Consider the following 12,029-nt stretch of genomic DNA (forward strand, 5'->3'; position numbering starts at 1 on the left):
TGTAAGAATGCACCACCCCCAGTGAACCAATCATCACCTCAGTACCACGCAGAGTCACTTTTTACTCCAGAAGACGACGAAGAGAAACAGCCTGCAATACCTTACAATCTACGTTCTCGTAAGGGTTGCCAGAAGCAGACAACAACCTAAAGCAAGGCCCAAGAAGAAGCAGTGGCGAGCCTAACACCTGCTGCCTGGTGAACAGAAAACCGTGACTGCGGTTTCCTCAGTTAAGGTTGTCAGAACCAGAAGGGCCCTGCCTCCAACATGCGCCTCTGGTGGCGCCTGTTCCTCGGCTGCTGGTGTCTTAAGGTCTGGTGAGTCCACAATAACAATTCTTTTATCCAGCAGCACATGTGAATAGCTCAGACCCTTATTATTTCTAAATGCTGAGTCTGCAGCCACATCCCAGCCCACTCTCAAACTGGTGTTCCTGTCCTGGCTATCCCACTCAATTCCCCAGACCTCACTAAAGGACCATGTCTGTTTAACATAATATAAAACAGTAATAACACCTGGAAAGAGGCTATTGGCAGTTCCTTTATCCCACTTGGAGAAGTAATATATCAGGCAAAAAGGCTCCTGAGGTTACAAGCAGTAGTTAAAATAATGGCAAATAAAATTGAAAAACTTTTAAAAGCCCTGACCAAAAAAACAGGGGCAATTCAACAGGTGGCCATCCAAAACCATCAGGCATTAAACATAATGCTGGTGGCCAAAGAAGGGACCTGTGCTCTCATTGAAAAACAATGTTGTGTGTTTATACCTAACGATACCAATAAGGTAATAAATTGCTGTAGCCACTTAAAACAAATTTCATATCTTCCCCAGAAAAAGCCGAGTTCTTTATAGAAGTGGCTAAGAAACCTGTTCAATTTCTCTGGCATAGAAATCAGGTGTAGGGATTTGATGAACTTACATAAACTATTTCCCCATGCTAATTTTTCCTCCTTGTCAACTGTTTGAAATGGGCCATCCTGATTATCACTAAAAAGTTTATTTTCTCTTGCTGATAATAGCTCACCTTAATTGATTAGTCTCATTAGAGTTGGTATGGCAACACCCATTTTTTCATGTTCTCTGTGTATATATATCTTCCTACTGTATTTTCCACTGCATGCATCCAATGAAGTGGGTTTTAGCCCATGAAAGCTAATGCCCAAATAAATTTCTTAGGCCTTGGCTACACTCACACTTTACAGCGCTGCAACTGGGGTGTGAAAAAACACCCCCCTGAGCGCTGCAAGATACAGCGCTGTAAAGCATCAGTGTAATCAGGGCAGCAGCGCTGGGAGCCGTATGCTACACCCGTAAGGGATGTGGTTTACATGCAGCGCTGGGAGAGCTCTCTCCCAGCGCTGCCGCTCTGACTACACTCACACTTCAAACCGCTGCCGGGGCAGTGCTTTGAAATTCCAAATGTAGCCATACCCTTTGTCTTTAAGATGCCACAAGTACTCCTTGTTTTTACACAATATTTCAAGTCTTCAGTTCTCAAAAAGATTGGTTTGTCTGTTATGGTGAGGGAGAATAGAAAGCAAAAGCCCCAAACCAATCAGCCAAAACACTGTCTCTTCAAATGCTTAAAATGTTAACCTAATAAAATTCAGTGGGCCTGATTCAAGAAGTTTACCCTCCTGCCCAACCCCATGCTATAGAACACCCATTAAAGTCAACAGATGCTCCATTCTTAGGGGGCTTGCACAATTAAGCCCTGTAATATATTTGTATTGATCAGACTGATGTACTCAGGAGTAAATACAGCAGAATAGTTTTCTTAAAAAAACAAAACGTCCCAGCTCCTACTCAGCGGCATAAGTAATGATAATTGATTTAGAGATTATAATTCTATTTCTAAAATAATTCAGAAAGAGGAAACAGGGTGAAAAAAATCTTTTATAAATATTTTTACCAGCATTTTTATCAAATAGATAATGCATTTAGACTTTGTGAAAAATGACCTTTAGTCACACTTATGTGCAATTCTGCCATCATTTTTCTTTCAAAGACAATAGAAACCCACACATTCTTATGATGTAATGTTTTCCCTCTCTTCACTCACAGATCTGATTGTTTTCTCCAAATCAAAACTTCCATTAAGTAGTACGAAAAAGTTCTGGTACTGTTGGTTTTGAAGACAGCCTTTATACATGTTATCTGTACAGAGGACAAAGATTTTCTCACGAGTGGTCCCAGACTGTGGAACAAACGAAGAACTACTATAAACCACACCACCTTTCTCTTCAAATGCAAGGTACATGTACATATTTATTTAAAAAAACTAAAAAGCTACCAATGCTTTACTCTGACCACATAATTTCCCCTTTGGGAAGAGGATGAGACAGAAAATGAACCATACGTGCAGAAGTTAATCATGTTGTTTAACATCAGATGCTACAATGACAATGGCAGTATAAAAAACAACATAGAATACAATAGAATAGAATGTAAACTGATGGGGAGAGTTTTGAATCTACAGACAGACTGAAATAACGTCACTAAGGTCTTGCCTACTCAGGGAATTTTAGCCATCAATGACCAGCCACCAGTTCAACTGTAAAAGGTGCCTCTAGTGTACACTGGCAAAACTGCAATAAACCACCATTTTCACCAGTGCAGTTTACCCATGTCTGTGAAACTAGGGTTATTTTCACTCATGCAAATCATGACTTTTAGCAGGTTTGCCTGTCTACACTAGGAATTCGCATGAGTACAGTGCACTAATGGCTGGCCACTCATGCTTGCAAACAGGGCAAATCCTTGGCATAGACAAGGCTTAATAAATGTCAGGTGTTAAATATGAAACCCAATATACTGTGTCAATATTAATATTGTTAAGGTGATCATTGTATCAGAAACATCCAACTAACTCACTGTGGTTGGATGTTCTTGTCAAATTACAATTATGCATTTATTATCTTTTGGGTTTAAACAGTGTATTTGGAGACATTTTCACATACTGACATTTCATTAATTGAAAGAATGCTGTCTGAAACAAAAGCTGCACACTTTAAATAGCCAAATCTCAGATTTTTAATATAATTGAAAGGTTTGCTACTAAAAGTAGTGTTTATAGAGTTGTTGGCTAAAAAGTGTGATTTATTGGATTTTATCGTCTTTCTATAAACCTTAGCCAAGAAGAATCCCAAAGATTTTACTGACTTTATAGAACAAAATCATTTAATCTTCTACAGCAAAGCAGTCACCTCTGAGGTGGAACCTGGCAGCTATTTAAGAGTACACAATAATGCTACACAACAGTTTTGGTCATGAAGTAAAGAAAAAAAACAACCTTTACCTTGTCTACACTAGGTTTTTGGGGACTCGTAATTCCCAACATGGGCATCTTTACAAAGAAAAGACTAGGTCAGGGATGTTTCCCGCCCTCTGAGCCTTGCCTAAACTACAACTTCCACAGGTTCTACTAATATGAATTAACCTGCACCCATTAGGAATTTTGCATCTAAAAATCCTAAGGCTACTTACAGTGTATAAAATTGAGTGTGTGTGTGTATGTGTGTCCTTGCAAAATGGAGGCCATAGAGAATGTCTATATTGTACTTTGCTTTTACAATGATTTTCCTTTTGTCTTACAATGTTATCTTGTGTTAAAATTTAAGAATATGGCTCTGTAGAACAGAAAATAAAAATAATTTTCTCCCCCTGCACACACACATACTGCAGCATAGCAAGGTGATACACCAGATTTGTGAAATAAATCCTGCTGAATTTCACTGTATCAATCAACTAGATTAGAAATGGGAAACCTTGCAGAAATTCATCAGTTTTCAGGGCAGACAAAAGGGGGAAAAGGACATTTCCCCCTCCCCTCAAAAAATCACCATTGGTGAATAAAAGAAAGTCCTGTAGAATTTACCATTTTGAGAGGTGGGGAAGGGTGCACGTGGAAATCGTGCAGAAATTCACCAGCATTTTCCAGTACAAATTTCACAGATTCTGTCAATTCCCCCCCCCACCCCCAAAAACTTTTCCTTCCCACTTACTGGGTTACATGTCCTAGCATTAGCATCTCAAGTCCTTAGCAAGTATCAGAATAGGATGGAACCCACTTTAGAAAAGCCCCATTCCTTATACTCAAATCCCACAGTTTCAAGATTTTTTGAGATTTGAAGGAAAGTGGGCACTTTTTTCCCCCTTTTATTCAAGATGAACTTCTATGAAAGCATCCCCATTAATGGTAATGATGTCTGTCTCAAGGCGTTATTTTGCAGCTTTGCTGGAGAAACATTCTTTTTCCTCCAGACTCATTTTGGGGTAACCCCAATGGTTTTGTGGCTTTTTTTTTTAGGGCTATCCAAGCCCTGAAGAAGCTGTGTTGACACCCAGGAAATTGCCATGGTGTTATCTTCCCCATTCCCAAAATTAGCTGTATTTCGGGCAATTTCCCACTAGGAACTGCATGGAGAAGAAAGCCCCTACAAATCAGTACAAAGGGGAGCGAATTCCAGGGACCCTGAAATCAACTGGGTTTATTACATACGTTCGACTTCAGCAAAGGTAGTGTTTTCTGAGCATCAGCAGCCACGCTTCATATGAGAGGTAACAGATACCAACGTCAGGCACAGCGCTGCTGCCCCCTTTTACAACCCTCTCACACACTCCTGCCCTCCCCATCCAAAAGAGCTAGTAGCGCCTTCACCCGGCAACCCCCTTCAAATGGGAAACGATACGACACCTTGATCCGACCGTAAAGGGAGAAGAAAGTACTTCCGTAGCGATTTTCTGGAGGGCGGGGGAAGGGGTGTTTGAAATAAGTTCGGGAGCAAAAACAGGATGCCCTCCTAAATAAGTCTGCGAGGTATTATACACCAGCGTTAGCCATTAAACATCCAAATGCGTTGCCGCCACCGCCACCACTCAAACAAACCCAGGCAGCAGAAGAATTGCATTAAGGACAAGGCTGCAGCTGTGGATCAGCTGCTGGGGGAGGAGGGGGAGGAGTTTAAGGGGGATCAGGAAGCAACGGAGTGTCTAACACCTCTCTCTGCTATGGCTGGCTAAAGAAAAATCATCATAACCATAACAAGGGGGGGAGGGGAGCAGGCAGAGAGTGAGGGGGGCGGTGGGGAGCAGCAGCATGAAGAGGAGACCTGGGCTGGGGGGCAGCATGAGGTCGGTGGTGGGCTTCTTGTCCCAGCGGGGCTTGCAGGGGGACCCCCTGCTCACCCAGGACTTTCAGAGGAGACGCCTGCGGGGCTGCAGAAACCTCTACAAGAAGGACCTACTGGGCCACTTCGGCTGTGTCAATGCCATTGAATTCTCCAACAATGGAGGCCAGTGGCTGGTCTCAGGTAAAGCAAACATCCTCTCCCCCCCCCGTCGTTGCCAGCTTCCCTCCCCCCCTCAGCATCTTGCCTTCCTCCCCCCACTCTCACCCAGGGAAGGGGGGGGATTGTGGTGGCGTTTCCAGTGCCCCCCACAAGGGACTAGTGTTCCCCAAGGAGGGAACTAAAATGGTTGACAGGTTCGCATCCCATTTTTGTATGGGGGGGGGCGTGAATCCCCAACAAAGTTTGCAGGAAAGTGTTTGGCACGGGGGGGGGCGGTGCAGGGGGTTTATTGCGCGGCGAAGGCGTTGGGAACCAGCTGGGCTGAAATTGGCAGAGCCCGGTGACATGTCCCAGCGAACAGCCGGGGCTGGGGCGAGCCGGGAGGCGCTGTGGAGCGAGTCACTGGCTGGGGAGGGCGGGGGGCCATGTAGACGCTGTGTGAGGGGCTGCGGTGCGGGACCTTGCTTGGGCGGGTGGGTGCGGGAGGCTCGGGTCGCTCCTGGGCCGCGCTGAGGGGGATGGAGCCGCTGGGTGGATCTCCCCGCGGGCGGGTGGCGGTGCCCGTGTCGGGCTGGGGCGCGGGCTTGACGTTACCCGCTACCCTGGGGAGCGGGGAGAGCTGCCGCGGGGCGCCGTGCCCGGGTCCCCCCGGGGCTGCGGCAGGTGCCTTCTACCCTGCGGTACTTCATGCCTCGCTCCCCTTCCGCGCGGAGGGGCAGGGAGCAAACTCCAGGCCGGGGCTTTGCTGGGAGCTGCAGGCCTCGCTCTCCTGGGCTCCTCATAGCGACAGGCCGGGGAATCGATGGCCTATTCCGCCCAGGGAAGGGGAGGCCGGAGCAGGCTCGCCCAGCGCCCAGATCCTCCCTGTTGGGTCTAGGGGTTGCAGTTCTCTCTACCTAGCCCGAGACTCCCAACCCGGGGGAGGGTCACAGCACCCCTTGGGGAGGAGATCCAGCGCCCGTCCGATGTAAGGAGAGGGCTGCCTGCAGTTCCCCCCTCCCCCGAGCCAGGGGTCCCCGACTGGGGGTGGATGGGAAGGGATCCTGGCCCTCCAGTGAACGCCAAGACCCTCCAGACTGGAGTGTGTCACAGCCCCCCACCTAGACCTTTCTCTCTCTGTGTGTGAGAGGATCCTAGCTCCCTCCCCATCCCTCAAGCTTCCCAAAATGGGGATATGAGAGACAGGAGAGGAGTGTCACTTCCCCTTACTGACAGTCCTGGTTTTCCAAACGTGTATGTGTGTTGCAAAAGGACTTCCACCCCATAGGGTTGGAAAAGGAGATTATACCTCTTCTCCAGAATAAAGGTCTGCCTCCTCCAAAATGGGGTAAAGAGAGAAACTTTTCCTGCCTCTCTGCCTTCTGCTAGCAATAATCACATACACTAATGCACATCGTCAGGATCTGTATGTCTTGCAGCCTTTGCTTTAAGAAGGGATTCTCATTTGTAAGAGTCTTAACATACTCTAAACAGGAGAAATGTTCAGGGTTTTGCCTGGGGACTATCTGATATGCTGTGAACAGTAATTGGAGACACAGAGCAGGGGAAAGGAGGCATAATGGATCCTTTTTGCCTAGCCATAATGTGTGGTAGCAACACTTGTGCTTGAAAAACCCATTTGACTGGGCTGAGTAAGAATCTTTCCCAGGCAAATGCCGTCAATTGCTGTGGAAACTAATTGAAAAATTCTATTCATAATGTAAAAAGCAACAAAGAGTCCTGTGGCATCTTATAGACTTAGGGCTTGTCTACATCAGAAAGTTGCAGCGCTGGTGAGGGAGTTACAGCGCTGCAACTTTGAAGGTGTACACATCTGCAGGGCACCACCAGCGCTGCAACTCCCTGTTTGCAGCGCTGGCCGTACTCCCGTTTTGTCTCGGGTGTAGAGGATCCAGCGCTGGTGATCCAGCGCTGGTAATCCAATGTAGACAGTTACCAGCGCTTTTCTTGACCTCCGTGGAAGGAGGAAGCCTCTGGTAATCAAGCTGGTTTCCTTTCCCGGTTTGCTCTCTCGGTCCCGGAGCCACCCAGCAAACCGCAGGGAAGGAGACCTGCTTGCTCGGGGTTCCGGGACCGAGAGAGCAAACCGGGAAAGGAGACCAGCTTCGCCGCGGTTTGCTCTCTCGGTCCCGGAGCCACCCAGCAAACCGCAGGGAAGGAGACCTGCTTGCTTGGGGTTCCGGGACCGAGAGAGCAAACCGGGAAAGGAAACCAGCTTCGCCGCGGTTTGCTCTCTCGGTCCCGGAACCCCGAGCAAGCAGGTCTCCTTCCCTGCGGTTTGCTGGCTGGCTCCGGGACCGAGAGAGCAAACCGCGGCGTTCCCGGTTTGCTCTCTCGGTCCCGGAACCCCGAGCAAGCAGGTCTCCTTCCCTGCGGTTTGCTGGCTGGCTTCGGGACCGAGAGAGCAAACCGCGGCGTTCCCGGTTTGCTCTCTCGGTCCCGGAACCCCGAGCAAGCAGGTCTCCTTCCCTGCGGTTTGCTGGCTGGCTCTGGGACCGAGAGAGCAAACCGCGGCGTTCCCGGTTTGCTCTCTCGGTCCCGGAACCCCGAGCAAGCAGTTCTCCTTCCCTGCGGTTTGCTGGCTGGCTCCGGGACCGAGAGAGCAAACCGCGGCGTTCCCGGTTTGCTCTCTCGGTCCCGGAACCCCGAGCAAGCAGTTCTCCTTCCCTGCGGTTTGTTGGGTGGCTCCGGGACCGAGAGAGCAAACCGCGGCGAAGCTGGTTTCCTTTCCCGGTTTGCTCTCTCGTCCCGGAACCCCCCTTGAAGCCGCCCAACAGCGCTGCAGTGTGGCCACATCTAACACCACTTGCAGCGCTGGTTGCTGTAAGTGTGGCCACTCTGCAGCGCTGGCCCTATACAGCTGTACTAATACAGCTGTAACAACCAGCGCTGCAAAATTTTAGATGTAGACATGGCCTAACAGACGTATTGGATAATAAGCTTTTGTGGGTGAATACTCACTTCATCAGATGCACGTAGAAGTGGGTATTCACCCACGAAAGCTTATGCTCCTATAAGAGGTCTGTCAGTCTATAAGGTGCCACAGGACTCTTTGTTGCTTTTTACAGATCCGGACTAACATGGCTACCCCTCTGATTCTGTTCATAATAGTTAGAAAAGAAAACCTAAATATGAACAGTGAGCCTTCCGTAGAGCTTGTCTACACAAGGAATTTAGGAGCATAACTCTACCGCTATAATACCATGGTAACTCCTCATGTGGACATTTTCCCTGGAGTAAGGGTGTCCATGTGGCCAGTTATAGCAATATAGTTTTGCTTGTAAATGTCTCTGTGTAGACAAGCCCTAAATCCACGAACAGCTCAAGTGTCTTTGCTGCTGCTCTTAGTTTTCCTAATCTGTGGCAGAGACACAAATGACCAGAGTGTTTTGCTGCTATTACAAAGCCTGTAGGTAGCAAGAGAAACTGACATGAATCATGTTAGTTTCACATTGCTGCTGCTTGGGAAAGCCTTAGGATATTGATTCCCACGCTTTTTACTAAGGCAACCCACTAACTGCATTTTTTTTTTAAACTCACTGTTACATATATGTACCCTTCACCCTGTTGTCATAACCCTAATCATGGTCTGGTGAGGAGGAGGAGCCCAGAGGGGTGGGATGCACTGGAGGGTGAGCCTGCCCCGCATTCACCCCAAAGCAGTGGCTCCTGCCCTGTGAGGCTGGGCCTGGCTCCTCACTGTAGTTATTGTGATCTGGCGCACGGACTCTCAACACTAATCATTCAGGCTTTGTCTACACTAGCACTTTTGTTGGTCACGGTATGAAGAAAACATCTCCCTTGACCGACATAAGTTTCATTGACAGAAGTGCAGCTGGTATGTTGGCTGGAGAGCATTGTCTGCCAACATAGCTACTGCCGCTCTTTAGTTTATGCCAGTGGGAGTGCTCTCTCCCATTGGCATAGAGTGGCTACACAAGAGATCTTGTAGCGGTGCAACTGTACCACTGTAAGGTCCATAGTGTAGACATAGTCTTAGATTTGGCCATCTGCCCCTCTGTCATGGGGCGCTTGGGCCAAATTTGAGTGAATGGCATTACAAAGCTCGGAGCTGGGGCCAGCACTGCAGGACAGGAACCACTGCTGGCAGGCTAACTCTCCAATGCACCTCCCTTCCACACTGCGCCAGGAAAAGTGTGTGTTTGCCTAAGCCAAGGCCTAGTGCAGGGATCAGCAACCTCTGGCATGCGGCTCGCCAGGGTAAGCACCCTGGTGGGCCTGGCTGTTTTGTTTAGGTGATGCGTCCGCAGGTTTGGCCGATTGCGGCTCCCGCTGGCTGTGGTTCGCTGCTCCTGGCCAATGGGGGCTGTGGGAAGTGGTGCAGGCTGCTTTCTCTGTAGCTCATCAGATATTAATTGGTAGATATATTATTGGACAAATGTGAAAGTTTGCAAGCTTATTCAACAATTTCTCCCCCCTGCTTTTCCACCATTCTTGAGAGCAAGTTGCATTTTAAAAATTGAGATTGATTGATTACATGTAAGCGTTAAGTGTAGCACACAGTAAATTATACTCAACTATTTGATTCCTTTAAATTACAGGGGTGAGGTTTCTGCAGGGTGTGGCTTTAAAGAGGTGAGGTGCTAGAGGAATCCTAACTAATGAACTTTTATTCTTGGACTAGTAGGTGTTACATAATGTGTTTTCAAGCCTTGCTTTTGGGTATGTTTTCTTGTTTGTGCATATGCCCATCTCCCCCCATGTGTCCATGTTATCTTTGATAAACACAAGTATGTGTTTATCAGTGCCTCGTAGTTTCTTCTGGTTTAGACTGCATCATCAAGAATTTCTGGAGGATGTTATGGTCCTAGGTTTCCTTAATATATGTATGCATTTTCCCGCTCTTTTTTCCCTCTCTGCCTGCTCTTCCCCTCACCAAATAATATTTAAGTGGCCTACCTATGATTGTAAGTTTTAACTGGAAACTTGTAGGGATAAGAGAGAGTGTTTGGTAATGTCTGGCAACAGAATGAGAGGTGCAAGTCCAAAGGAGTGTGGATCAGAAGCAGGATAATGAGATGACCTTAGCAACAGTAGTGAAGTATTACCACTTTTTGTTGGGGGAATCATGTTACTAAGTACATTTAAAAAGGGCCAAATTCAATCCTGGCATAAGTGCGTGCAATTCCCTTGCAAATATGGGGACACTCTGCTCTAGATGGTTGGATCAATAGGTTTTGGCAATTGGGATTGGGGATGTCACCTCCCTGGGGCACTGGTTCTTCAATGATTGGTCCTAGTGTGTACCAGAAGTAGAGAGGATCAGGGAGCTCACTTAGGCTTTGTATACATTAGAGGAACTCTGTGCGAAGAGCTGCTTAGTCCTTCCTAGCATGCTTATATAATACTTCTGTGTCCATACATAAGTGATCCAGGTGGTTTACAATGCCTGGCAAATGTTGAGAGTAGATTTGCTTTCAGCATGGCTAAATACTGGGTCAGTCTGGATCATTTTAGGGCTAGTGTGGACAGTACTGAAAGATTTTAGATGGTGTTCCTGCTACTGTCGCATAGTGGCGTCTCATCTCCCAGAATCCATAATGCTGAGCCCTGTTGGATAGGTATCTACTCAGAAGGCATCGGCTGAAGCAGTTCAAGGGAGCACTAATGTATGTGGGGCAAAACTGCAATGGTTCAGTACAGCTAATGTGAAGGCAGTGAATGGTTTCTGCTTAAACTTATGGTCTTGCAATTCTGCTAGGAAATGGTTAAGTTACCTAGTGTAGATGCTACTTAGTATAACACCTTTGAGTAGGGCACAGGAACGCTACCTATCCTTCTCCCCAGTGCTAGAGTCACTGCAGCCTTAGAGTAAGGAGAACATACCGACTGATGTGGGGATTCTGCTTTATACTGTGGATATAGAGGAATTGGGATTGTAGAAAGGGTGACCACTTCCCAGATTGTCCTAGAGGTGGATTTTTCTTTGGCATATTTCTCTATATGGCTGATGGCTTCGTATGGGGCTGAAGCAAGAAGCCAGAGTTTGACCCATAATGAATAAAGGCCTTTGTCAAGTACTTTAGTCTTCAATGAGGACAAGTTTAAAGCCTTTAAAATGTGATTCTGTCTGAAAAGTGACTAAAAATGGCATTTTGGGGGATTTCATGCTCAATTTGCAATTTTTAAACTGTCAATCTTGCAAACATAACCCAGGATCTGTGAGTTAAACTGAGTTCTTCCCATTTTTGCACTTCATTACTGTTAATAAGAGTTCAGCAGTCCAAATTAAGTCTCTGACACCTGTTCAATGCCTCTGTCTACAGTGGCACAGGTATAACTGATTGGGATTTTAGTAAACAGTTTTGTTACACTGGATTTCCCTTACTTCCTGTGGCTCTTAGCTGTACTGGTTCAGCAAATGCTGATATGACCAAAATGCTGTAAAAACTTGGGTACTAATTTAAACTAAATAGATGGGATATCTAAGTACGCTAAAGGAGAGAAGATTTGTTGAGAAGAAATATGCTATCTTGATATAGTTACTTCTATGAGTAAAACTATACTTTTGGGCCAAGAGACATCTGATTTGTAGGAGTAAGGAAAGTGGATGCAACATTTTAGAGAAGGGGTCATTATGTACCTTTTATATGACTCCTCTTCTCATCCCAAAGCATCTTTACACATGCAGTACAAGTGTTGCCATTCGTTCCTGTCCATGGCTTGTTCCCCCATTAAGTCCAGCCTCATAATGTCCCTGCATGTGATGTCCCACCA

General features: G+C 46.8%; 1 protein-coding gene across 3 annotated transcripts in view; it reads left to right on the forward strand.

Annotated features, from left to right (window-relative positions):
- The first annotated feature begins 4,987 nt into the window (after positions 1 to 4,987).
- Positions 4,988 to 12,029, forward strand: part of DCAF5 (DDB1 and CUL4 associated factor 5) — a 111,135-nt gene continuing 104,093 nt past the window's right edge. Inside the window, exons 1-2 of one of the 3 annotated variants that reach the window (XM_030559711.1) lie at positions 6,005 to 6,618; positions 9,854 to 9,887. Coding sequence is in view for 1 of the 3 variants with exons in the window: in XM_030559710.1 (XP_030415570.1) it covers positions 5,099 to 5,312 (214 nt within the window). In the remaining 2 variants the exon portion in view is untranslated. Of the gene's footprint in view, positions 5,313 to 6,004; positions 6,619 to 9,853; positions 9,888 to 12,029 lie in introns of those variants that run through there. The other 2 variants (XM_030559710.1, XM_030559713.1) reach the window with 2 other exon arrangements.

This window comes from Gopherus evgoodei, chromosome 4, assembly GCF_007399415.2.
Source record: "Gopherus evgoodei ecotype Sinaloan lineage chromosome 4, rGopEvg1_v1.p, whole genome shotgun sequence".
In the NCBI taxonomy this organism is placed as follows: domain Eukaryota; kingdom Metazoa; phylum Chordata; order Testudines; family Testudinidae; genus Gopherus; species Gopherus evgoodei.